The sequence below is a fragment of the Cervus elaphus genome, chromosome 11 (genome assembly GCF_910594005.1).
Source record: "Cervus elaphus chromosome 11, mCerEla1.1, whole genome shotgun sequence".
In the NCBI taxonomy this organism is placed as follows: Eukaryota; Metazoa; Chordata; class Mammalia; order Artiodactyla; family Cervidae; genus Cervus; species Cervus elaphus.
The window spans coordinates 42,137,115-42,164,860 of NC_057825.1; the positions used below are offsets into that span (position 1 = coordinate 42,137,115).

Below are 27,746 nucleotides of genomic sequence, written 5' to 3' on the forward strand. Positions count from 1 at the left end.
TACATGCACTAGAAACTTTGACAATGATAATTCGTGCATTGTCTTATCTGAGTTCAGTAAACTTAGTCATTCATCATTCCTTATTTCAGATGGTGAAAAAGATTTTTCAATTAATTTTGCCTTACATATTCTCTTAGGAATTTGCTGATTCCCTTGGAATTCCATTTTTGGAAACCAGTGCTAAGAATGCAACGAATGTAGAACAGTCTTTCATGACGATGGCAGCTGAGATTAAAAAGCGAATGGGTCCTGGAGCAACAGCTGGTGGTGCCGAGAAGTCCAATGTTAAAATTCAGAGCACTCCGGTCAAGCAGTCAGGTGGAGGTTGCTGCTAAAATTTGCCTCCGTCCTTTTCTCACAGCAATGAATTTGCAATCTGAACCCAAGTGAAAAAAACAAAATTGCCTGAATTGTACTGTATGTAGCTGCACTACAACAGATTCTTACCGTCTCCACAAAGGTCAGAGATTGTAAATGGTCAATACTGACTTTTTTTTTATTCCCTTGACTCAAGACAGCTAACTTCATTTTCAGAACTGTTTTAAACCTTTGTGTGCTGGTTTATAAAATAATGTGTGTAATCCTTGTTGCTTTCCTGATACCAGACTGTTTCCCGTGGTTGGTTAGAATATATTTTGTTTTGATGTTTATATTGGCATGTTTAGATGTCAGGTTTAGTCTTCTGAAGATGAAGTTCAGCCATTTTGTATCAAACAGCACAACCAGTGTCTGTCACTTTCCATGCATAAAGTTTAGTGAGATGTTATATGTAAGATCTGATTTGCTAGTTCTTCCTTGTAGAGTTATAAACGGAAAGATTACACTATCTGATTAATAGTTTCTTCATACTCTGCATATAATTTGTGGCTGCAGAATATTGTAATTTGTTGCACACTATGTAACAAAACAACTGAAGATATGTTTAATAAATATTGTACTTATTGGAAGTAATATCAAACTGTATGGTGATAAGTATTGTTTTAATTCTTATGGCTAAAGGGAAATAGAGCCTTGCATTATACTCAAAACAGCCATTTGTGTGTGCAACCAGGGCATTGTAGACCTATTTTAGAGCAGCATCCAATATGCTTTCCAGATAATATACCCAGTAAATGACCTAAGGAGGCTTCTGCTGCACAGGGATTTAACCAAGCTTAGTGGTTCAGGGAGATTAAATTGTATGAAAATAAGTTTTAGAATGTATGCTACCTAGCCTATTATCTCTGATCCTTCTCTAGAACCATTTGAAATGGCTTCATTGATCAACACTTGATTCTTCTGTGGTAGAGGTGGAAAACACCACCTTTCCTTAATTGGCAGACTAACACGTGTGCTAATATTGTTTCTTCCATGTTTAGAGTCTGATGTCAGCTGTTTTATCCTCCACAATTGTATACCTTAGGTTGGAGGCGAGTTAAAGCATTTAAGTAGGAAGCAGGACATGTACTATTTGCCCTAATATGTCCCTTAAAATTAGCTGAAAACATGAATGCTGGGCGGGAGTGATAAATGAGAGAAATATTTATTTCAGTTGAATTTTGCACATGTGAAAATTTTGTTAACTAGGACCTGAAAGATCCTAGGGTTTGTTTTTATTGTGGGGGAACAAAAATCTTTTGCTAACTCTGGCATTTTAAGGTGATAGAAGTCAAAGATTGTTTCCTTGGGGTTGAAATAGTAACCAAAATATTCTTTACTTAGGGGCGTGGGATGTGGCTGTTGGCTACACATTTTATGGTGGGGTCTTTAATTCAGTGATAAAATTTAAAAACAAGCCAAAAATTATAGGTTTCTTTATTTTCACTAAACAGGCAATTGAAATACATGGTACAAAAATAAGTGGTAAGATTATTGTAAAATGAAATGGACAGAATAAATATTCAATTTAATTTTCCATCTATGAGAATTTCACAATAAAATCACAGTTTACTTTGTATTATAGATGTGCTTGTTGGGTCTATTCATCTTCACATAAGGCAACTGAAAAACTCCTCAAGCTACCAATAGTTATTTGGGTGAAATTTTTTTAATGCTTCAAAAGGTTTTTTTTGCCTTATCAATACAGTACAAACAAATAATTTAGAAATATTTTTAAAGTAGATGATACAAATTTCAGACAATGTAATGCACTTTTGTTTTATACAGCAAGTTGTTCAAACTGTCAGCTTTTTCTTGGTGAGTTAGCAAAAAAATTTGTGAATTTGAGGTGTAAGCATATTTACATATTTATTTTTGAAAATTCTAGTGTTCTTTTCCTTGTGGTAGTCAAGACTGGGACAAGATGTTTCAGCATGCTTCACTACTCACTTAATAAATGCAGTTTTTGGGGCAAATACTCCTATTCCTACCCCCATTTTCAAGTACAAATATTTCAAGCTATATTATTATGGGCTTTTGATAATCCATTCACTCGAATTATTGCTTGCCGTATTTTGTAAGTGGTTGCTATGAATTAGCTCACATGTTCTAAACCTAAGCAGTCACAGTCTCTGGAAATCCTTGCAAAATGATAGCCATTCTGGTCTAAGCAATGACTTTTTTTGACTACGGACCAAAATTTCCTTTAGCATGTATGTTGTCATTGCAACATATTTTACATCTGCCCTTCTTTGTATTCCCATTTAAGCTTCAAAATAGTATTGTACTGACACTGTCTACTATTTGCAGATGAGGTTAAGCCGTGGAGCTGCAACAAGAACCCAGGTTTTGAAACTGCCAATCTAGCTCCCAGTACTGCCACTTTCCTGTGGACTTCAGTTCTGCTACTTTAAGGGGACTACTGGGAAATTATACTACAGGTAAACTTGGGCTTTTGTAACTACACTGAGCCACTGCTGTCCTTAAGGTAACATGGACCACAGAGCACTGGCCAGCTAGGCTCCCAGAATCGAACCTGGCCGTGTTTGCTTACGAAATGCTGCTGGCTCATCTTCTAGTCAGAAACAATTTCTGCTTGAATTTTAAGGGAGGTCTTACACCTATAGCACTGCTGAAGATACCATTAATAGCTTTCCTGATACTCTTCGGTGATATTCATGAGTAGGTCCAGAGTAGGCAAAGGAAGTGAACAAAAATATCTTTAGATCATCGCTTGGTAAAAGTAATAGATTTTTTACAAAATAGGGTACTCTGAAATAAAATATTCTGTGAAAATTTCTGTCAGCTGAAGCTAATTATTAGATTGAATGGCACTTTCAGCATTCAACTACTGTAAAGTACCATTGGTCACTTTGAAGATGACAGTCCTATAGAAACAGTTCTTTTGCTAACTAGTTAAGGCATTTTTATGCCTAGCAAAATGTTTGTAAATAAATGGGTTTAACTTCCAAGGGCTTGTCCTGTAACACACTCATTGGAAAGGCATGTACCAATTTATAGTTACATCAAAGAGAAGGTGAAATATATCAATTTAAGAACAGAGGCTATTAGATATGTCTTCTTAACCAATTAAGGCCTTTAAGACTATTTTACATATATAATAATCTGCTAGGAAGGTGTTTTGTCTTTTTAAATCTATGTACAGAACCAAGATTAAAAACAGAGACAGCAGAACCAAAATTATGCCCTTAAGCATTTTGATAAATGCTTTAGGCATTTTGATAAATACTAGAATGGCAGAGGCACTTGAAATACTCCATTTTATATAACTCCTACTGAATTTTATAGTTTCCCTTTAGAATTAAAATCTTTAAACATTAAAACTTATTAACAGCTTATTTTCCAGTTTAAACTCTTTAGGATTTTAGTTCACAGAGGTGGATGAGATGGTGTTAAGTGGCTCAGCCCCCAAAATTAAAGTTCTAAGCTTCTCTTAAAGAGGGTAATTTCTACTAAGTATTTTATTCTGAGGGGATATCAGAAGGCTCCTTTATGAAAGCAACTGTTCTAATGTTACCTGCTCTGGGTTCAGGTGATTTGTCCATTTCTTTATAAAGTATCTTCCTTTCTTAAGCACCCTCCTCAAGTGAGAACCTAGAGTTTGAGAAAGGATCTTGACTTTCTTGAAGTGTTGATCACATATTTAAGTGTGGAGAACCCTTTCCTCAGGTCGTAGCCTACTGGAATACAAGTGCACAGGGAAAGTGCTTTCCTCCTTCCATGTGCATTCACAGCCCAATACAGCATTTTTAAAGCACTTTGTTTTTGCAGAATGTGTGATTACCAGCAGTGGCCAATCATTTTACTTTAAAAAGCTACAGAGTTGGCTTTAAATGGTTGCTCCTTGGTTACACGCCCGCCCCCCCCCCCCCCCAACAAGGTACTTACATGTCAACTCCCAAAGCAACAAAGAATTCCCTTTTTTCCTCACTATGAATAGCCTTAGCTTCTATAGTTATTATAGACTGTGTGAGCCTACTCATGTCCTTCTCTGACTCTTCACAGGGAGGAGAGGAGAATGCCTCCTCCTGAAGGTACCCTGAAGGCAGATCATTAATGGACTGAAGCTCAATGGCAGCTTCTTAAGCCCCTATCACATTCTCCTTTAAAATGTTGGGCAGGCAGATGGAGCCCTGAGCACTTAAGATGATAAAAGGTATCTTAGCAGCCCAAACTAGTTTGCAGAGGTTCTATTTGTTCAAAACTTTCTATTATTTTGGAGAGTTTGTCTTCTACAGTCTTCAAAGAGTGATTTATAAGCCTATGCTTCGCTTTATGAAAAGATCCACCTTCCTGGCTCACCAGTCACCTTTTGTCTCTTGGATCCTCTTGCATGCCTGAGAATACCAAGTCCTGGGTACCTTCTTTCTCATACCAGCCTTCTTTAAATGATCTCAGTACGCAGACTAGTTTAGGAGTTCTGTCTCCTCTTTTTAACTGGACATAGGGAGGGGAAATCCTGTAAGCCTTGTTGGCATTATTTTATCAACAACTGGAAAGCTACATGCTCTTTGTAAGAAGCACCAAAGGAAAACCTTAACTGGGAAGGACTCATTTTAAATAAAAACAGTAACTCAGCAGCCCTTCCTTTCAGGGAAGAGCTAGCATTTTAAAGCTAGTACATTAGAGTCACATTTCCCCCTTGGTTTCAGTATTAAATAGCTCTCACAAGGACTTCCGAAAGTTTCCCAATAGCCACATTTTGACTGACAGATTATTACATCTCTTCCAGAGAAGATGCCTAAAAGAGAAAGAGAAGCATCTGTTATAGGCAGAATGCTGCAGAGGAAGAAGTGACATGGCAATCATCTGCATTCATTTTAGTATTAAAATGACTACTGCCTACATTTATTTGATGCAAATACAGGGACTCCCTGCTCCTGACATACCTGGATTTATCCCTTACCTTCTTTGATCTACAGTGAATTCTCACTCAGGAAATATGAGTTAAATGCCAGGTTTCGGCTGTAGGAGAAGTTTCAGAAGCAGCATGCTCCAGCTGTGGCATCATGGTGTGGGCCAGCAGCCCCTCTTTGCTCTCAGCTTCTGTTCCTATCTGTGACATCTCCAAGGCCCGGTGCACCCATCTATCCATCCTCTAGCCTTTTTTTGGAGGGGAGTGGTGTGTGATGCTTACAGAGGGCATTTCCAGGAAAAGGAGAGGTGGGGAGTTGTAACTTAGGATCCCTGTGGCTACTTGGCACTGTCAAGAGTTGCTTACAGATGGAGCACCACACGAGCTGGGTGGAGCGAGCCTATAGGATAGAGGCAGCCTGTACTGGAGAAGCATATGTGCACAGACATAAAAAAGTTGGTACAGGTCAATTTTTGTTTCCATGGGTGGTGGTGTTTCCATGGGTGGGGAGGGGTGACACGTCAGCCATTTAAGATGGAAGCACAGAGCACCCTAGTCCTCAGCAGGCACAGGGCTGCAAGTGAGCAATGGAACGTGCCGCTTTCATCATCACAGAAAGCGCCGCACCGGAGCCCCACTTCCTGGCAATGGCAGCATCTCCCCTTTTCAGTTCCAGCGGCTTCTCCCAGCCTCTCATTTGTTTCAGTAGGTCTTAGAGTTCAAGAAGCTTCTAAGAAACAGCCAACTATTAGAGCAGAACTCTGTTCCAGAATCAGGCACTGGGGTCTCAGGACACATTTTCTCCTCTGGGGTTGCTGTACTCACCAGGCTAATACCCTTCACACTGGCGCTCCTGTGTGCCGCTGGCGTGCTGTTGGGAGTGAGGGTGCAGCCGGCCAGTGTGTCTAGGGAGGCCAAGATGGTGTCGTACAGGCGATCTGCGTGGCTCTCCAGCGCGCTGGGCTGCCGAGAGATCCTGCCCAGGACATCCTTCAACACTAACAAACGAGTTTTAAAGCAGTAAGGCCAAAGAGACAACACAAGTGTACCTTCAAGGAATATACCAGGGTGTAGCAGAAACAGGAACATGGCAAGTTTCACAATGTCCACTTAAAAAAAATACTCCCCCCCCCCCCCCCCCCCAGGAATGAACTGCACTGCACTGTGGAATCTGTGTTGTTAACTTGTGATTGATGCTGAATTATTTCACTGGCTCCACTCTGTGGAGTTACACAATTCACAAAAATGCAGAGAGACATGGTTGTCTGATGACTGGTATTATCTGACTTTTAGAGATAAGACCCCTGGCTCACAGCCAGATCCTGTGGGGCTGAAGTCTGAAATGAAAACAACATGCCACTATGAGGACTCCGGGTCCTGCTACCAGGTCCGATCAGCTTCTGTTGGCTGTGGGACTGTCATTTAGCACATATATGGGTGATGCGGTAACATAACATGGGATTGCTTGTGAACCCTTTTTGGTGGGTCCTAAATGAATAGACTTCAAAAGAAAATTACCTGAAAGCAGGCTAAGACAAGATGGTTCATGAGGCCAAGATTCCAACCCCTATAGGCCAAGTATTTGAGGAAGGGAGGGACCAGGTTCAGAGTGCATCACACACAGCAGGCTTGGTTTTTTTTTTTTAAACTTGACTTCCTTTGTTAAACACAAAGGCTGCTTTTGCTTCCTGTGCCTTTATCAGCTGTGTTCACCCTCTCCCTAATTTCCTGCCACAGCTGCAACATCTGTGAGCAGAGGAAGGGAAAGGGGAAGCTGAGTTATCTGCAGAGGATACCGACGGATGGGTGGAAGGAGGAATAGGCTGTGGAGGTTAGCCCCGAGGGAAGCCACAGCGGTGCAGCATCATCAGGGCAGAGTGCCAATCTGACAACTTAAGAGCAGCCAGCAGGGCTGGCCGAGGAACACAGCCAGGGCACGGCACAGCTCACCTCTCAGGGCGAGTGGGTCAGGTTCTGTCCTCCAAGTTCACCAGTCATGTGAACAGTCCTGGGTGGGGTCGGTGGGATTCAGGGGGCCTTTATTTTTTTAACTTTTATTTTAAAATGTTAGAACATTTGGTTGGGGCCAAACAAAAGGAAAGCTGGAACAGTGATGAAATTCTTTCCCAGTTGAGACTTCGATGTTTTCATTGAATACGTGCCTGGTTCAGCTTGATGTTAATAGGTTCTAGTCGTCTGATCTAGGATAATGAGGAGTTAGGGTGTAAGGCAGATCTGCTACTTCATGCACCAAGGTAACCGGGTCAAAATGTAGTGAAAACTTGCCAGATAACTACAGGAAAACCCTTTAGCTGGAGGCGAGATGAACACATTTTGAAGGAATTAATTTGACTTGTCCCTCAGGTTTTGCATGTGGCTGAAAATGAAAGCGGGCTCTGAAAAAGTTTGCGGGGACTGGGGTGTCCATGCTTGGGCTCCACTGACTGACACTGTGATCTGGAGGGAAGAGTTGTGCGCCTAGCTGAAGACCCTGTGTATGTCTAGGGGAACCTGTGATTTTCACAAAACAGCCAAGTTCCTGATTAGTGCAAGCAGAGAATTGGGAGGGGCATGGTGTCCATCTGAATGAGCCTGGATACAGATCTGAAAAACCACAAAATACCCCAAAGCATTTTTTTTTTTTTTTTTTTGGCCATGCATAGCTTGTGGGATCTTAGTTCCCCAATCAGAGACTGAACTTGTGCCTACAGCAGTGAAAGCGCTAGCTCTTCCCCTCTGGACCACCAGAGAATTCCCTTAAAAAAAAGTCTCTTATTTAGGTAGTAAAATACCTCTACTCCTTTGGAGAGAAGAGCAAAGGGGGACATCATTACTGATTAAGTATTGAGAAGTATTACTGAGTCAATTTTTAAATGAAGGTCCAAGAACAACCTGTAGCTTGTAAGAAGCCCTCTGTTACATGTGGCCTCCAGGAAATTTCCTGGTGCTGAGTTCTTTACACTATTGTGTCTGTGTGGAGGTGCAGGAGCCTGAGTGGGGTGTCAGCGCACAGGGGCTGGAGTCAGGCTGCCACGCCCTGTGTGGCCCCATGCAGTCAGCTCTGTGAAGTGAGAATATGAACTGCCTGCCTCACGGGGCTGCGGCACAGTCTCTGCACATAGTACTCAAGACAGTGCTGGTGTAACAAGTGGCAAAGGAGCCTGGCATACCACGTTTCTGCCCCGATAAAAGTTAAAAAACTCTTAATGCAAGAGCACAGTGGATGAGCCAAAGCAAAGGCGTCCCCAGGGCAAGGGATGGCCGTGGGCTCACGCGACTGACAACGGGTTAAGTGGTGCCCTGCTGAAAACCCTTCAGTGGCTGCCCCCAGCAAAACCCCTCTGCCCACACTCAGTTTTCAGTCCTGGTGGTAGTTTCCTTCCCAGAGGACACCTGGCAGTGTCTGGTGATGTTTGGGGTTGTCAAAACCGAGAAGGTTTACTACTGGCATCTAATGGGCAGAGGCTGGGGATGCTGATAAACTTGGTGCAACAACAGGACACCTGCCCTCGTGACAAAGTATCACATGGCCCAGAGTGTCAGCGGTGCTCAGGCTGGGACACTTGGCGCCACCTCCCTACCACACACCCACCCACCACTGCTGGTCAGGAAAGCGCCACCTCTTCCCTTCTCAAGCCAGTGGGTCCTGCCCACTGTTGTTTACACTGTTTTGCTTCCAGTGTAAATCCCATTTCACTCCAAAACTGAGGCAGAACATAGATGAGCTTTTTCAGCACTTGCTTGCTCAGTCTTACAGAAAAATAGGGGCTGCTTTGAGGCGTCCATCAATTCCTTGCTTTAACTTAGCATTCTTCTGTCATATTCATCCTATCATACCTGCCCCCAGCAAGGACAAGGCCAACTGGAAACACCTGCACCCTGAGATGCACTCTCAGAGTCTCATTTTCACGCCTTCCTAATCTGGGAATCCATCCTGCAAAAGGGGCTCAAGCTTAGTTTGTGAACCACTGTCCAGCTGTCCCTTTCTCCTCAGTTCTTCAGTCTCTTCCCATAGAACAGACTGACTGCTCTCAGGTCCTGGAACAAATCCTCTCCTAAAGCAGATAACCAGAGAGGGGTCCAGCCTGCAGGGCAAAAAGGAAGGGAGCCCTGCAGGCTCCTCACTGTGTCCATGGCTCCCCTAAGCTAAGGGGATCTGGACTAAAGCCAGCATTCCCACCAAGGACTCCACCAAGGAAAGGCAGAAGCTTAAAGAGCACTATTCTTGGGACATCCCTGGTGGTTCAGTGGCTGGGACTCTGTGCTCTCAAAACAGGGGCCTTGGTTTGATCCCTGGTCAGGGGACTAGATCCTACATGCAGCAGCAAGGTTCACACGCTGCAGCTAAAGCTCCTGCATGCTGCTAAGACTGAGCACAGCCAAATACATATTAAAGAAAAGAAAAAAAGGTGCATCGTTCTTGCAGGCTCAGTGCCTGACTTCTCACACTCGCAGGGCTGTGACTGCTTCATCACGTGTTTGTGGGGCCATGAAGATGCGAGAGGCTGGCAGTCAGCTGTGGGAGTTGAAGCCAGCGGGTGTGGACACGAGGGATTCTTGTATTACTGGCTCCGCCTGGTGACAGAGTGAGTCCCAGACTTGCACTGAGAGGTATTAGGCACCGGCTAAATTCAAAACCCAAGCATCTCACCTGGGGTATTATCCAGCAGGCTCTGAAGCAGGACCTCCCCTTTCTGTAAGACACTCTCCGTCAGGGACTGGTGTTCATCTATATCTTTCTTAAATTGCTTAGAGCATAACAAAAAAAAACAGGGAAAAGCTTCATTACCACCATTTCATAAGTCATTAAAAAGGATCTTTTGTTTGATAGTTGCACTCCCCTTTAACCCACCCAGTCTTCAGAATTCCCCAAGTAAACAGTGCAGTAGTTTAATTTTGTCTTCTTTGAGCCCAAGGCAAATCCAGAGTCAATCCTTTTTTTCTGTTTACAATTTGACAAGAGCAGAGTTTTCTTTTCCCTGGCAGAACCTGGCTCCTGAGCTTGGAGGCAGGGATTCCTGTGTGCGCTACACCTCACGGGGTCCCCTTTAAAGCTCAAGGGCCTGTTGAGACTTTTCCATTCTAGTGGACCTGGTCAGAGCCACCAGAGAGGCGCCTTCAGTATGACCACAGGCAGCAGCAGCCTGCCCCACGTCCTCCCTCTGTCCCGCTCTCTGTGGACCTGAGGCCATGGGAAGGCGTCAGGGAAGCTGTGAGTCTCCTGAGCAGTTGATTTTTTTTCCCCCTGCAGTAAGTACCAGCCTTGTAGCCATTTCTGGTTTTTCCTTCAGCTGCTAAGATGTAAAGTCGTATCCATGACCACCTTCAGCACAGAGTACAGTTTACATTTTAAAGTTGCAGTTTTACTTTTGGATTTACTATATTCCTGTCTTATTTTCGTTTGCATATTAACCTGTATTTATTATTTTCTTCTTTAGTACTCTGCAGTTTATATGCTGCCACAAACCCACTGTGTTAAGACAAAATACACAAGACAGGGTCACAAATGAAAAATGTGTGAACCAGCGTACATGTGCTTAAATCTGGTATCTAAGTAGGCTCGAGGCAGCCCACATGTGGGCATGAGCCAAGCACTATTCTGTGTGGAGCAGCGCTGACAGTGAGGTCCCACTTGGTGACACAGTTGTGTGGATGACACAAGCGGGCTAGGCTTCGCTAACCTGCAGTAACTCCCAACTCAGATCTCAGCTCTACCCACAAAGCAAGACAGGTGCATGTGACCGGCCTGGGAGCGGAGACATGCAGAGGATGGGAGGAGGGATAAAATGGAAGGAACAGAGTTGCTATGAGACACCTGCTCTGACGGGAGGGGGGCAGAGGCCCTCTAGAAAGGCCACCCCGGTAGGTCCAAGCTCCAAGCAGTGTCCTCTCTCATGGTGGTGCTGCCCTGGGCCTCCTGGGGGCGGGCCCTACACGGCTCTGCATGGGGGGCCCTCACGCTCAGCCTTCCTCTCCTCTCTCAAGTGTGCTCTGGGAAAGGAACTCTGGCAACCACTCTCCACTCAGCAGGAAGCAGCATTCCCACGAGGGTAGGGCAGCTGGCCCACCCAGGCAAGGCCTTGCCCCTAAATTTTACTTGGCTCCAAGTTGGAAAACAAAGGGTCCCCCCTCTTGCCTGGGTGTGGAAGGAGCTCTGAGTTGGGTGGTGTGGCCCTGGCTTGGTCACAAGTAAATCACACACTCTTCTACTGAAAGAACTGTCCCAGAAAACTGGATTAAACCACAAGTTGACATACAAACGCTACCTCTGCTCCTTTAGAAGAGGTGACAGAAAGACTTGGTCAACCAGACAGACATGCTGTAAGTCAGCAAGTGGTTCAGTCGATGTGAATATCAGTATCAACTGATACCAGTATCAACTGATACTTTATCATCCAATTCAGAACACTTCTGAGAATGAAGGGGGCCTACTGATAATTATGCCAGAACAGCACAGAATGTCACAAAATACACCCGTTAGAAAGTTAACCAGGACCCACAAAGAGATAGTTAACAGAATCTAAAGAGGTAAGCCCTACCCCCCAAAAAATACCTGGGTCATATTTTGGTTTAAATACCATCAAAAGGCCTTGTGTGTATTCTGGAGTCAGTGCAATTCAGCTCAAATCTTTAAAATACCAGTCAGGGCTGTCCAACAGTTTTCTGTGATGATGGAAATGTTCTAAATGCTCTGTTCAATATGGTAGCCACCAGACAAATGTGATGACCAAACACTTGGAATGTGGCCAGAACTGAAAAACCTAATCTTTTAATTTTACTTAATTTCAATAGTCTTGTGATTTCCTAACAATGCAGATCTCCGCCTATCAATCCCTGAGACATTTGGTAAGTGAAAGTTACTCAGTTGTGTCTGACTCTTTGTGACCCCATGGACTGCAGTCCATGGAATTCTCCAGGCCAGAATACTGGAGTGGGTAGCCTTTCCCTTCACCAGGGGATCTTCCTAACCCAGGGTTCGAACCCAGGTCTCCCACATTGCAGGTGGATTCTTTACCAGCTGAGCCACAAGGGAAGTCCAAGAATACTGGAGTGGGTAGCCTAGCCCTTCTCCAGGGAATCTCCCCGACCCAGTAATCGAACCGGAGTCTCCTACATTGCAGGAAGATTCTTTACCAACTGAGCTATCAGGGAAGCCTGAGACATTTGGAAAATCACATTGCAAATAATCCTGAAGTATTCTGGATTGAAGATAAATAAAATGCACTTTCTTCAAGCTCTGCTTGGTCTGGGAAGTAACTCCTCCATGTTAAGTTTTTCAACATTAAGGATTTGAAAAGAATTAGATTTCCGGTAAGACCTCCGATTAGATTTCAGGTAAAAGTCAATGGATCATGACATAATGTGCATCAGTCATTTGAACTTTTACTTTCTAATCAAGTAATTTACCACGACTCTAGTGAGTGAACAATCAGAAACCAGGACCACTTATTACCCGGTAAAGCTGCAGGGAAGACTTGAGGCCCGTAAGGCTGGATCTGGGCGCAGTGAGGTGGTCAGTAGCGTCTGCAACGTGATACAGCCAGTGGATAAGCTCTTCCAGCTGACAACAAAATGTCTGTGTAGACAAATAAATCGTGTGTCACCCATGGAACCGCAGGCTACATTTTCACAGGCTAAAAATATCTGGGGGCGCCCAGGCTACACGCTGCACCTTTCCAGAGCATTCTCCACCAAGGCGTCGTCTCCTCTCTGCTCCCGGCCTGTCCCCACCCCGTGACTCCAGACCTCTGCCAGGGCAACATGGAGGGCTCACCCTGGCTCTGTGTCCCGTCTGTGAAGCGCCAGCCCTGTGTGCAGGGGCAGAGGAGGGCACGTGAGGGGAGAGAGTCGGGGGGGAAGAACGGCCCAGAAGGGACCTGCCCGACACAGAGAAAGGGTGACCTTGGTGAGGCAGCCGCTCCGAGGAAGTGTCCTCGGTCAGCACCATACTGACTATACAACTGCTCCTGGGGACGACGTGGACACAGAATGTGGGCCCGTGACCAAGACTGACCTGATCCTACACCTGAAAACTGAACTAAAGCTGCCTGTCCCTGTGCTGCTCCTACCCGCCCTGGGAGCCGGGCCCCTGACTCCTGCCAGCCACTCACCAAGGGGCTGTGAGCCCAGGCCTGTACCCCACGGTTTCAATCTTCCACATGCTAACACCTGTACCACCTGCTTCACAGTACAAATAAAGTCCACACGACACCACGGGGCAGGTTAAAGCCCTCCTTGAGAGTTAGAATTCAACTGTGATGCCGCTCCTGGGGACATAGCCCTCGGCTGGTTGCCCTGCTGCCGTGTGGACACATCACCTGGGTGCTCAGGCGGGAGGCAGGCCCTGGGCTCTCCCAATGTGTGGACACCTGAACATCCTTGTGTGAGGGACTGTGCAAGGTATGTGACATGAATTATTTCATTCAACCCACACAATGACCAAAGAGGCAAAGCTCCACACTCTACCAACAAGCAAAGTAAAGAGATGGAGCCAAAACTCACAACTACCTGATACTGACAACCCTATTCCATGCAGTATTAGCTCCACCTCCTGATATTCTCAGATGGTCCACAAGAGTCTAGCAAGTTTAGGCAATACTGTACCTGACCCTCTCAAATCTGCAGTTACAGCACTTTATCAAATTAAAGTTCTGGGAAGTCTTTTGGCCAAGAAAACACTTTCACTGAGCCTGTACTTCCTGAAAGCGTCTGAGCACAGGTCCCTCCTGTGCAGAGGGCCTCCTGACCCTCAAAGTGAAGCGCCCTGGGGGCAGCCTGGGGACTGGGGCTCTACTCTCACGGACCGTGAAGGTGCAGGTTACCTAACACCTCGCTGCCTTTTCCTCCAACGGTGACAAGAGAACGCCGTAGTTATCAGGATTGGACAGAAGGTGCAGTACAGTGCCTGGCACCTAAGTGCTCAATGTTACCAAGCTTCACTAGTGGACAAGGGGAAGAAAGGCAACAGTGCTGAAATGCTGAGTTTACCTGCACGCACTGCACGAGCGACTCTTTTCCCTGCTCTCCACCCTTCCTGGGAGGCTGCCCTTCAGCATCTGGATCCAACATTGCCGACCAGGAGGCGCGTGTTCTCACCGGTCCAGAGGAGACCCCCAGGGCCTGGCCGCTCACCAGACTGCCCTCCCCAGCAGAGCGCCTTGCATGGACGAAGGAGCGTAGCAAACGGTGCTTCTGGTCCTCAGCGCTCCAGGACCCTCTGAAGGTAGCCCTGGAGGGAAGCTGGCTTTGGCTGGAGTCTGACGGGAGGGAAGCTGGCCCATCACTGTCCGACACGTCCAGGGAGCTCTGCCCTTCAGCAGCATCCGTGGACAGGGGCACAGAGGTGGGAATGGAGCCCAGATACGAAACCAAGCTAGAAACCTGTGTCAGCCGAGTGGGCAGGGCCAGATACTCGTCGTCACTTTCCATCTCCTCTTGTGGTTTCCATCCAGACTCCGTGCAGGCGAGGCGCCCCAGGCCCTGGCTGGCCCCCTTCTCCCTCTCCAGCCCAGGTGAGGGCCACCCTCTGTCCCGTGTCCTCAGGTGTGGAGAGCCCAGCTCAAGGTGCCTGCCCACAGGTGGCCAGTCCCTCAGGTTCTTCCGGGCAGGCTCTCTGCTCACCCAAGGAGTGGCCCTACCACCTGGGGCTCTGGGGGTAGAGGCAAAAGGGCTGCAAGACGCTAACCCCACACCACCCTGCTTCTGGGGTACTCCAGAGGGCCCCCGCTTAAGGCTTGGCTCTCTGGGTAGAGAGAATGGCACGGCAGCAGCCTCGGCTGGTGGGCAACTGTGGGAGACGTTAGTGGGTGACTTGAGGGTGCTCGCCGGGGAGATGGAGAAGCTATCGAGGTCTACGCCTGAGTCCTGCAGGACAGGCTCAGCCAGCACGTGGCTATCGAGCTGCTTCGGGAGCCGGGGCCCGGGCCTGAGGGGATAGGTGTAGTCCAGCAGGTCTTCGTACTCTTTGTTCGGGTTCCAGAGTGGGGAGCGGCGGTCTGGGGAGGGAGGCAGGGAATCGGGCAGTACACAGGCCCAGTACTCGGCCTGGAAGGAGAGGCGTCTCCTGCCCAGCCCGGGGGCATCCCCCGCTGAGGACATGGGCTGGGGCAACCACTGGAGCCGAGGCCCAGGGCCTACCGCTGAGGGGGCTGATGGTGGGACAGCCAGCTCCAGGCAGGAGGAGACCTTGGTGAGGCAGCCGCTCCGAGGCTCTGCCTTTTCCTGGTGACCCTGCAGACTGCTGCCCGGGGAGGAGGCCGACACGCTGCGGCTGGACGACAGTGGCGCGGGCGTCTCCGGGCTCACAGCCGACCTCCACCTCGACGGGCACGGGAAGCCTGGGATGGGAGACTGTGGGCAGAGGTCTGGCACCTGCGGCGACTCCACAGGGGACGGGTCGTCTTCGGTGTCAGCATCGTGTCCTGAGCAAAGAGCGGCAGCTCTGGGAATGGCTCGGGTCCGAGGTAGCGCCTCCGCCTCCGGGACAGGAAGCCTGGTCTCCTCCATCTAGTGACAGGAGGGAAGGAAAAGGTCAGACAGGCGAGCCAGACTTCTCTCCTCGGGGACAACTCGGGGGTGATTTTGGGGACCCAGATGATCCAGAGGAAAGTTGTGGAAAAGAAGAGCCTGCTACCTGGTGCGAGAGTCAGACTCAGCGAGGGTGTGGCTGGAGATGGAGAGGAGGGGGCAGACAGTCCTCCCGGAGCTGATCCCCCAACCCCCACCGCCGGCCTTCCCCGGTTCTTCCTGCACAGACGCCTCGTGTGAGAGCAAGCAGAACTCAAATAGCTCTGTCGTGCTGGAGCTGGAACACACTGCTTAACCTCGGAGAAGCGCGCCCTGGGCAAGCAGGACCTCAGTAATTCTGTGGCCAACAGGACACACATCCGAACCTGGCAGGCAGGCGGCCCGCCAGGCCCCACCTGGCTCGGCTCACACCCAGCGGTGCCTCAGTAGTGGCAAAATGAGTCATTCACCCCAGCCTCCTCACTCAGACTTTTAATCGGCTCGACGAAGAGCCCACCCCCAAGGGAGGCAGGATGGCACAGAGCTTAGGGTGTGGGCTCTGTAACCAGCAGCCCTGAGGCCAACCCCTAGCTGCCAGCCTCACCCCAGCCTCACCTCCCTCACCTGCAACGTGGGGGTGGTGACAGAACCGCCTCCTCAACTGGAGCTCACCAAGCAGCAGCGCCGCAACAAGCACCAGGCGGACACTCACAGACAGCTCGTCTCTGTGTTCGCTCGCTGGCCGCCCACCTCACTGACTCAGGTCCCTGAGCCTCGCAGGGCCCCGGCCCCCTGGCAGGGGGGCCTAGCCTCTGTCTCCTCCCAGGCAGTCATGCTTAGAACCTCCTCATGTCACAGGGCCCCGGGCAGCACGTGGCAGCCAGTGCCACCATGACACAGCACAGATCAAAGCCGTCACCATGAAAGGTCCTGGCAGGCAGACCACCACAGGCTGTCAGAGCTGGGAGGGACAGGTCAAGCGGGTAACTTTCCCCACTGTCCTGAGGGCCTGCAAGATCCGGTGGTTCGCCCGAGGTCAGAGACAGGAAGGACTCCCTGCTCCACATGACACCCACAGGCGAGGCTGCCTGTAGTTGGGGAAGCCCCCGAAATCCTCTTTGCCCAGAGACAGTGCTGCCAGGTCCCCAAGGGCCCAGTGGGATACAGCCCCCAGGAGCCCACGGCCCTGGATCCTTCTTCCCCACGTCTCCCCAGGGGCCCCGGAAAGCCTCCACATCACCAAGTCAAAAATAGGACATGGCCCCCCCACTGCGGCTCCCCTGCCTGGCCTCTGGATGTCTTGGTTACAGCATCCCCAATCCTCAAAAGGTCACCAGTCACACTTCTGAGGAAGAGGAGATGCTGTGAACAGAGCTCTCCGCTGGGCCCACCTGTCCATGTGAACCTGCGGAACAGAAATCAGCACATCCAAGCTACCTAAGCTCCCCCACCTCCCCGCCTCATACAGGCGCTGAGGAAGCTGTAAGATGCTGAGACAGTGCTGGAGTGGACTCTCAAAGGACAGCCCCACTACCCTGGTGCCTACCTGGCTTCCCGCAGAGGGCAGATCTCCAGTCTCCAGGCTGGCAGGAGGAGTCATGCAACTGAGAGCAGGCTTAGACCCACCGGCTGCTGGCTCCCTGCTGGCCCCATTGGCCAGTGGCTGGCAGGTTCTGGAGGAGCCAGGGCCAACCCCACCGTAGCAGGCAGGGCTGGGGAGCCCCTCGGTGCCCCCAACAGGGGAGGCAGGTCCTCCCTCAGCTTCCAGGCGTGGCGGCTGCTCCCCGAGCACAGGCCCTGAGGGGCTCAGCTCCTGCTCCCCGCGGCTCCAGCCCCCACAGGAAGGGGCCTTCTTGTCTGAGGACGCCTCCCCCTCTGCCTTTTCTTCTCCCAGGGCCATTGAGCTGTCCCTGGGTCAGGGTTCTGCTGAAGCTTCAGCTCCCTACAAGATGGGAAAGGGAGAGAAAAAGATAAACTTTCTGCTTCTACGACCAGGAAACCTTTTATTTCTTAATGATTAAGACAAATATTTTTTTGGCCAAAAGAACAAATGATGGCCACTTCCTCAAAGAAAAACAGAGGTCTGGCTTTTCCTCAGCTCCAGACCCTTCCAAAGGGGACGTGGGAACTGTTATCTTGTCCCCTGCTGTTATGTGGCTGCAGCAGCCCCAAAAGATGCCCAGGAGGGTCAACGCAAGTCCAAACCAGAGTCAAGGTTTGTGCTGCGTGCTAAGTCACTTCAGTTGTGTCTGACTCTCTTCGACCCCATACACCGTAGCCCACCAAGCTCCTCTTGTCCATGGGATTCTTCAGGCAAGAATACTGGAGTGGGTTGCCATCCCCTCCTCCAGCGGATCTTTCAACCCAGAAATCAAACCCACGTCTATTATGTCTACCTGCGTTGGCAGGTGGGTTCTTTACCACTAACACTGGGAAGCCTGAGTCATGGTTTGGTCCTGCCTAAAGTCACCCTTGTTGTCTGAGCCATAATATTAAAAAAAACCCTAAGAGCATGGTATCCAGTCCCATCACTTCATGGCAAACAAAAGGGGAAAATGTGGAAGCAGTGACAGATTTCCTCCTCTTGGGCTCTAAAATCGCTGCAGACGGTGACTGTAGCCATGAAATTAGAAGACAACTGCTTTTTGGCAGGAAAGCTATGACAAACCTAGACAGTGTGCAAAAAGGCAAAGACATCACTTTGCTGATGAAGGTCCACACAGTCAAGGCTACAGTTTTTCCAGTAGTCATGTACAGATGCGAGAGCTGGACCATAAAGAAGGCAGAGCGCTGAAGAATTGATACTTTTGAACTGGGGTGCTGGAGAAGACTCTTGAGAGTCTCTTGGAGAGCAAGGAGATCAAACCAGTTAATCCTAAAGGAAATCAACCCTGAATATTCATTGGAAGGACTAATGCTGAAGCTCCAATACTCTGGCCAGCTGATGTGAACAGCTGACTCACTGGAAAACACCCTGATGCTGGGAAAGATTGAAGGCAGAAAGAGAAGAGGGTGACAGAGGATGAGACAGTTGGACGGCTTCACTGATTCAATGGACATGAACTTTGGCCAACTCCAAGAGATGGTGAGGGTTAGGAGGCTGGTGTGCTGCAGTCCATGGGGCTGCAGAGTCGGACCCGACTTGGTGACTGAACACACAGTCACCTGTCTCTGTGGCCCAGCCCCACGGGGCAAGGGGCCTGGCTGGGGCCCTCACTCTGCCAGCGCTGCAGCAGCTGCGGTCACCACAGCCCCGCGGCAGGCAGGCGGCTCCAGCCCGGCTCCGACTGCTCTCCTCCAGGCTGTGGCTGAGCTCAGGGCTCCCACAGTGCCTGCTCTGCCGGCGAAGGAGAGGCAGCCGGGAGGCCACACCCTGGGCTGTGCAGCAGGTGGGCACTTCTCGTCCCAAGGACAGCCAGAGCTACAGCAGCAACTGTCCTCCCGCTGACCTGGGTTACGATTAACGGGTAACTGAGGGAAGCCATGGAAATCCGGGAGGACGACAATGGCAGTGGCCACACGGTGTACACGCATGTGACAACAAGAGAAGTACATCGGGCGGGCAGCAGGGAGGGGAGAACCAGGGTGAGCCCTTGGGACGAGGGAAGGACGATCTGGCAGTTGGATCTGAGAACAGGGCCATTCCAACAGGAGCTTCAGGGACCACAGAGGGGGACCCTGAGCCTGAGGGCTCTGCTGGGAGCCAGGGCCAGATGAGGCTGGGATGAAAGCGGGCAGGAGGAGAACTCCAGGACTGAACAGGGAGGCAAGCGCGTGCAAGTGCTGAGGATCTGGGCAGCTGCCTGGAACGCACTGCCAACCTCAAAGCTAAAACCTGGCCAGAAACAGCCTCGTTTCCTCAGAGACATGAAGGCACTGATGGCAACAGGAGGTGCTAGGGCAGCAGGGAAGCCTGAGCAGGGGGAGGAGGCCACGGAGGGGGCGCGTCCTGCTCGGCCCTCACACTGGAAACACCACTGGTGGGGACAGTGAGCCCAGAAAACAAGAGTGTCCTGCCCGGCCTGGCCGACTGGCGAGGCTTCAGTCAGCAGCGAGCCGAGAGCAGAGAACACAGGTCACGTGCACTCTTAGCACCTTCTTATGGCCGTCGCGCGCACAGGGACTCAGCAGAACGACTGCCTTGAACCGGTCACATGTGGTTCAGATAGAGAATACACTGCACATGCAAGTCTCCCTCCCCTACCTACGCCCAGAGGACACGGGCCACGTGGACAGCGCCTGCGCACAGTGCATGGGGCCGGTCACCCGGTGTCATGGGGCGGGGCGGGAGGCTGCGAGGAGACAGAATTAGTCAAGCAACGCACCTTACAAGGAACAAAGGAGTCCAACAGAGGAAGAAAAGCAGCCAATTTTTCATATCAATCAAGCAAAAATATTTACCACTAGATACTCCCACAAAAAAACCAGGTAGGTCTAATTAATGCTGTGTGTGTTTCTCATCTCTCGATGTATATGTAGACAAACACAAAAGTTTATTTCATCCTCCCCCACCGCCCCCCTTAACATGAAAGTAGTTAACTGTACAGGACATGCTGTTCGGAATCTTGCTTTTTTTTTTTCTTTTTTTAAATGAAATACTTTGGAGATCTTCCCTTAGCAATGCACAGTCAGCGCCTTCTGGTTTCTGCCACCACCCAGCACTGTACTCCACTGTAAGGATGCATGATAGCTTATTCCACCTACTGGTGGATATTTATGTGATTTCCAACCTTTTGCTACTAATGCTGTGATGAACAAGTGCGCGCACGCGCACCCCCCCCCCCCCCCTGCACCCGTACTAGCACACCCACAGGATCAAGCCAGAGGAAACTGCTGAGGTGAGGGGGACTCACGCGGGTACTTCAGACATCTGGTACACTCCCCACCTGTGGCCTGAGAGCACGCCAGTTTCCCACAGGAGGTGGGTCCTCTCATTCTAATTTCACAGAGAGGGGAAACCTTTCAGAGAGTCAAATCCAGGCCCGAGTGACTCCAGAACCCAAGCTCTTTATGCACCAACTGGGGAACAAGGTACCAAATAGACACAAAGCAGAGAGACTGGGAAGGGACCACGTCCCACAGGGAAAGACCTTCACGGAGCCACATCCTCACCTAGTGGCTATTTAAGAGACGGCACATGAAGACGATGACAGGAAAACTGTTTTCACAATTATAGCAACAAGCTGAGCCCACCAGCTGGAAAAATTAGGGTGAAGGCTGAACCTAACCAGAGGCCCCAATTTCTTGCTCCATTTCTATAAATTCTTTCAATGGCCAGAGTCAGGCCGTGATGGGTGGCTAATCCAAATTTACTCTCCTGGCCCCCATTCACCAAAGCATGTGGTCTGAACGACAGGGGACTGGAATAAGATGATGCTGGGGCAATAGAGGGGTACAAAGAAATGATCTCTGTCTTTGTTTAACAATGCGTTTTTGATCTGTCTTGTCTGGATTTCACTATTCAAAAAGAAGGTGTCTCTTCATCCTGGGGGTGAGTGGTGGGCTAGAATTAAAAGCTCCTCTGGAGATACTGCTAGGTAACTTTCAAGCATAGATACAAACCTGAACTAAGTGAACAGTGTCGCCAAAAGTCCTTCAGCAACCAGGAGAGAAGGTCTGAAATTCAGTGATTTTCATGGAAATGGTACTTCTGAAAAGACAGATTATAGGTGGTTATTTTCTCAGTCTGGATACATAGTCTGTTCATAATCTCACTTATTAATCTGTCTAACAAATCAAGGTGTATTTTCCCTGTGCCACACGAGCTTTCTTTCTTTTTATTTTTTAAATGAGAATTAAAACAGATTCATGTGAAACGAAAAAAGTCCACCATGAGTGTTCAATCCAAATTGTACATAAGTATTACAGAAAACAAAGAAAGGGAGAACTCAACTGGGATAGGGAAAACTCCTTGAAGGAATGACTGCTGAAGACATCAATCATCAGCCAAGCAAATGGATAAAGGGCTCAGCTCTGTGGGCAAGTGTCAGGTGGGCATCTGTAACACTGCATGCCAGTCCAGCTCTCATTTCCACACAGACTCTAGATTTTACACATCATCGTTTCTTCTCACCCCTCTGAGGGTGAGGGCGGAGAAGGGGGTTCTGCTTGAATTCTTCCATGAGACAAGCTTCCTCCTTTCTAGAACACCAAATGGACTGCTCAGATGAAAACGTGCTATGCTGTCAGTAGCGTTCAACAATCTGGCTTACTCTTGCCCTATGGTAAAGACATGCTCATATATACTCTATGGGGTCACACTAACTGGTTAAGTCTGGACACCTGACCCTTCCTAGTACTGGCCGCACACTCCTTGTGCAGGCCTGTCACAGTTGCCAGGACTTCCTCCCACTCACTCCTGTCCAGGGTGGAGAACAGAGAACTTGGAAGTCCGTGTGTGGGTGGAAAGGAGGGGGGAGGTTGAGGGGGGGCTGGCTATGTTCTTCTCTTAACTAAACCGTTCAAATGTACAAATGCTCAACTTAGGGGCCAGTGCTCCTCTGATCAGGATTCTCTTAATCACAAGCGCATAAACCATCTGATTTACAGCAACCGTGCCCAGGAAGCCAGGTTCTTCCCGGGACCCATCTCTGTGCCTGGGTTCAGGGGCTAAAGCCCTGAAGCTCCGAGCTGTTTTTGTAGGAGGCCATAGGTGTAAATGGTCAATGAATGCCACACACACATGGCGGCAGAATCAGGCCGGGGAAGCAGACAAAGAGGCTCTCTGTGCAGCTCTTTCTCTAGGAACATGAATCTTCACACAAGGAAGAAAGGGGGGGCGGTGAGGTGGACCCAGCACTGTCCGGTTGCTGGAAGGCTTCTGGGGGAACTAGATGGATGGCAGAAAGGGGCTCAAAGGCAGCAGCCAGTCCAGGCATGGGAGGCAGTACGAAAGCAGGTGAAGACTATGAGGGGAGGCCAACAAGAGGAGCAGTCACAAGCGGCCCAGGCTGGCCTCAGAGTGGGGTGGCTGCCAGGAACGCTGTGCGGGAGGTTTGAGACTGGGAGGCCCATGGCTCAAAGCCATCCCCCTTCCACCTGCTCCTTCCCTGGCTGTGCAAGCCCTGCAGCCCCTTCGGGGCCTGAGCTCCTATCACCATGTGATTGTATGTGAAGAACATCTTACTACTGCACTATTTTTGTTGCTTTTGTTCATGACAAGAACTGTTAACATGAGAATGTATAATATCTTTTACGCAACCAGCTTAATAAAGTTAAAAAAAATCAACCAAAAACTGTGTTCTTTGTGACAAGAGAACCTCACAGCAAGGCCGATCTTTTAACTTGTCACGAGAGGTCTTTAGATGGCCTTTAAGGAGATACACTGCTGCATCTGTTGCTGCTAATAAGTTGCTTCAGTTGTGTCCGACTCTGTGTGACCCCATAGACGGCAGCCCACCAGGCTCCCCCGTCCCTGGGATTCTCCAGGCAGGAACACTGGAGTGGGTTGCCATTTCCTTCTCCAGTGCATGAAAGTGAAAAGTGAAAGTGAAGCCGCTCAGTCGTGTCTGGCTCTTATCGACCACATGGACTGCAGCCTACCAGGCTCCTCCATCCATGGGACCTTCCAGACAATAGTACTGGAGTTGGGTGCCATTGCCTTCTCCGACTGCCACATCTACAAGGAACTTAACTGAGCTTCCAGCCACCCCTCCCCCCACCCCAAGCTCTCTGGCCTCCTTGGCCGTAGATTATTGCCATCCAACGAGGCTCAAAGTATGAGGATGATGGGGGTTGAACATGTCCATGAAGTGGACCCTCTGTTCCCACCTAGGTCTTCCCTGTCGCTCAAACGGTAAAGAATCAGCCTGCAACGCCAGAGATCTGGGTTCAATCCCTGGGTCGGGAATATCCTCTAGAGAAGGGATTGGCAACCCACTCCAGTATTTTTACCAGGAGAATCCCATGGACAGAGGAGCCTGGTGGATACAGCCCATGGGATTTGCAAAGAGTTGGACATCAACGAGTGACTAACACTACTCTGTTCCCACCAAAGAGCAAGGTCAAAAAACATCTGCTCCATAACACAAATCATTCCTGCTGTCTAAAGAAGCTGACCCTGGACCACACGGCTGCAGTTCCACAGGCCACTGCTTTTACTGTGCTGACAGTTTTCTGTAAGTCCGTCGGGCCACACGATGTGAAGATTGATAAGAAACTTACTGATATTCTGGAGATGCTATTAAGAACGCTTCTCTTTGGAGAAGAATTCTCAGGTCTCTGTAACAGAAACTGTGATTTCACTGAGTAGCCAGTTTGCTCTTTACTTTATATAGGTACTGGCAAAACTGATTTAAAAAAAATTCTCCTTTTTGCTCTTGCTGCTTGGAAGCTCAGAGCCAAATCAGTAGTCTCACGCAAGTAAAATGCAGAGGTCAGAGAGGCATTCAACTGGTATTTCACCTGATCTGTCTCAATCACTTTTATGAAAAATCTTGTTACACTGAAATGATTTTTAAAAGATTACTCAAATAATTTTTGGAACAAAATAGAGAAAGTGTTAAAAACAGATTTTTTTTTTTTAAAGCTCTAAATCCAACACTTCATCAAATACCAGAAGAAAACAAAGCCTGTTTACCAGTACATCTAAAAATCAAATGTAGATCCTTATGTTAGTATCTTTCTACTCAAAGTATTGTCCATGGAAAAGCAGCATCTGCATCATCTCAGGGCTTGCTGGGAATGCAGATTCTCAGGCACCACCCCCAGAGCTCTGGGACCAGAATCTGCATCTTAGCAAGCTCTCCAGGTGGTTGGTAGGCACAGTAATGTTTCAGAACCACCAAGTCAGTAAGCCTGTTTCAGCATCCTGAAAGGGAAATACAGTGGCTTTCCAACCATTCATCAAGCACCCACCTTATGCAAGGCAGACAAAAGAAGGAAATTTACAGTCCCTGTCCTTAAGGTCTTTCCAACAGGACACTAGGAAAAGCTCACACCTTGTGGCCGGTTTCTTAATGGTTAATGACAGGACGTCACAACTGGAAAGGCATCTTCAGAAAGAACAGTATTTCCTAGAAAGGATTCCAGATTCATGTAGCTACACTAAAAACACAGAGAGAATTCTCCTGTGATAGTTACAAGTGAGAAGAGACCCGGTCTTTGTTTTGGAGACTCTGAGTAATTTAAGAGAAACTGACATGCCAAGGGGACCTACAGCTGGCAGGAAATGGACAACTTAAGCCTGTTTCCTGTGACCAGAGAGAGGTACAGGAAAATCTGGAAGTGAGGCAACCTCCCCCTAGGGGGTGCATCTGCCACCTCAAGGTCTAACGAATAGATTCAGAGCTACCAGAAGACTTCTTCCACTGTTCACAATGTTTGTGAACAACTTAAAAGACAGGAGACAGTTTTTTCATGAAAACAGATTTAAGTTAAAATGAGAGACACCATCTCAAGTCCACTTCCATCTGAACCAACTTTTTTGTCAGTCACATCAGCCTCCCTTGCCTCTGCTTCTACATGACCATTTTCAGTAACAGATCACATGAAGAGTGCATCAAATATTACTGCAATACTTGGCCAAACTGTTATTTGGCACTCCATCAATTTCCAGTGGGTGACAATACTTTAAATGCATAAACAGGTAATCTTCCATGGAATACTTTTACAGTGGGGGAAAAATTCTGGAATGGCTTAAGGAATGTTTTTAAAATCAAGGAACAGATAAGGACCAAAAGGCAGACAGAACCTGAGGGTTAAATACCATACAGATGTTTAGTATTAGTGAATCTGCTCAAATATGTTTATTTTTATCCTAACAAGTGTTAACAGCTAAGGAACACTTTCCTTGTGCCAGAGAACTATGCCAAGCACTTTATGTCAATATATTATTTAATCCTCAGAAATCATGAAGCAGGTACTATTGTCACTCCCATTTTACTGAGGAAACTGAGGCATGAAGAAGTTACCTAACTTATCCGAAGTTAGTAACAAGGTTGAGCTAAAGTCGTGGGGTTTGACTTGAGAGCCACAGCTCAATTGCTTTCCTCACTTGTACGAATAACTGGCCCAACATGTTAATGGAATTAGTTTTTATTTTGTCGACTTTTGGCTACACTACTGATTTTTTGCTTTCTTTTGGCTTCCTTCAACCACTGAGTGTCTTCTGTGTTCCAAGCACCGTCCTAGGAGCTGGGGAAACCACAATACAGTGTGATGAATAAAAACAGAGGCTACAGAAGGCAGATCAAAGTAGGGAGTGATTATTAGTTGAGGGGTAGGGAAAGAACTTTAAAAAGCCTTCCAGAAGAGGTGAAACATGAGTTATTTGCTCTTTCCTGTAGCAGGAGACCCAGAACTGATTGACCCAGGTGGTGGAAGGAACAAGAAGGAGAAGGGATGACTCTATCTTTTTTTCATTTTTTATTGAAGGATAATTGCTTTACAGAATTTTGTTACCTCTACCCCTTTTAATCAAGCCTTGTAACGTTGACTTCTTGACCCCAAACAGTGTCTCATGCATCAGTGTTTAAAAACATCCTTCACATCCTAGGTCTAGGAACATAAGGGTATTTACGAATGTCATCTATCTACGCGTCCGCCCTCCCCACCCCCCTCCAGTAAATTCCCAGTGAGGTCCAAATCTGCTGTGGCACTGGCAGGTTTCCGTTCATTTTTATTACAAACAATACACCGAACCCAACCCAATAATTATAAAGGGCTTGAAACAGGTTTTGGACTTGTGCCCCTGGGCTGAGAACCATTCTAGTGATGGCAGTTGGAAAGGGTGGCCTTTCCAGGCAAAACATGTGAGACGAATTGCATTTTCTCCTCGGCAGCGGGGGCTGCCGCATTCAAAGCGACCAGAAGGCATCGTTCGTCCTCATCTTAACAGCCGGAATGACCCTGAGCGGGTGAGAGAGGGTCTCTAAGGCAGCCCGAACCCAGGAGCAGCTCGAGCCCCTAACTCCCGGAGCACCTGGGCCGGGCGTGCGCGCAGAGTAATAAACAAGACACGCCCGAAACGAGGCCGTGAAGGAGAGAGGGTCCTCGGAAGCCGGGGCAGCAACGCGGCGCAGCTGCTCGGACGGGAGGATGCCCGGACACGCTCACTCCCGCGGCCCGATTTCGCCGCGCTCAGGCTTTTCCAACGGCGGCCTCCCGCCTCCGCGCCCCGACTCCCGGCCGCTACCCTCACCCGCCGTTCCGCCTGCAAAATGGAGGCTCAGGCACGAGGCGCCCCCGGCCCCTTGAAGGCTCGGCGCCCTTAGGGGAGGGGGACGCAAGGCCCCGCGGCCCGCCCCCGCAGGGCGAGGGGGCTGGGCCGCAGCCCCGGGTCTCGCAGAACCTCAAACTCCGCGCCCGTGCACCAGTCGGTCGCTACCTACCGCGTCCGGAACCCTTCGGACTTCCCGAACGAGCCGGCGGCGTCAGCAGTCGCATGCGGCAGCTCCGAAGACGGAGTCCCAGGTGGACACCGCGGCCCTCCCGCCGGAGTCCTGAACGCCTGGGGCGGGACCGAGCGCCGGCCACGCCCTCCGCCGCCCCGCCTCCGCGCGGAGGGCGCCTTCGGAGAGGCGCGACCAATCCCAGCCCTCAGGCCGGAGGCTCGACCAATGCACGACCTGCTCCTGCAAGAACAGCCCACCCCTGGTACCGCCTTGGCCTATGGGAAGCCGGCGCTTCTTCGGTCGGCTGTCCTTCCTCGCCTTCCGCGCTGGCGGCTCACGTTCTAGTGTTCTGGATGAAAGGGGTAGTGAGAGGGCGCGTAGTCCCCGGCCGCGAGGAAGCGTGGGTGCCCTTGGGCGCTCTGTTTTAGCTAGTAGGCCGCAGCCCAAGTCATGCACCCGTTCATTTCCGTTCATTTTGGGCAAAGCGCCTGGCAGTGTTCCTGGCGCGCCGCTGCCAGAGAGGCGGACCCAGTCTTCGTGCGTCTGTTTACATTCGCATCTAAACAATTAGGCTTGTGACCGAGGCCTGAACAGGTGCCACAGCGCTCGAGCGCCGGAAGAGGGCGAGGTGCCCCCCGGCCTGGTGGTTGGGAACAGCTTTGGGTGGCACCTTA

At 49.2% G+C, this 27,746-nt stretch overlaps 2 protein-coding genes across 8 annotated transcripts in view; one reads left to right on the forward strand and one right to left on the reverse strand.

The window, feature by feature from the left end:
- Nucleotides 1-1,941, forward strand: part of RAB1A (RAB1A, member RAS oncogene family) — a 29,407-nt gene extending 27,466 nt beyond the window's left edge. The window contains exon 6 of the mRNA XM_043917652.1: nt 138-1,941. Within this exon, the coding sequence (XP_043773587.1) occupies nt 138-335 (198 nt within the window). The 3' untranslated portion in view covers nt 336-1,941. The remainder of the gene's footprint in view (nt 1-137) is intronic.
- CEP68 (centrosomal protein 68) lies at nt 537-27,213 on the reverse strand. 7 transcript variants are annotated; one of them, XM_043917650.1, is made up of 8 exons: nt 27,070-27,210; nt 21,302-21,389; nt 17,286-17,681; nt 14,222-15,739; nt 12,687-12,809; nt 9,885-9,981; nt 6,059-6,231; nt 537-5,119 (listed from the first exon to the last, which is right to left on the reverse strand). In XM_043917650.1, the coding sequence occupies exons 3-8, from the start codon at nt 17,637-17,639 to the stop codon at nt 5,096-5,098; spliced, it is 2,289 nt and encodes a 762-aa protein (XP_043773585.1). In that variant the 5' UTR covers nt 17,640-17,681; nt 21,302-21,389; nt 27,070-27,210; the 3' UTR covers nt 537-5,095. The 7 variants fall into 7 exon arrangements, 3 of the variants coding, with proteins under 3 accessions (XP_043773585.1, XP_043773584.1, XP_043773586.1); XM_043917649.1 differs by having other exon boundaries at nt 537-6,231; nt 27,070-27,211; XM_043917651.1 differs by lacking the exons at nt 537-5,119; nt 6,059-6,231 and adding an exon at nt 6,236-7,434 and having other exon boundaries at nt 27,070-27,211.
- Between the last annotated feature and the right edge of the window lie 533 nt (nt 27,214-27,746).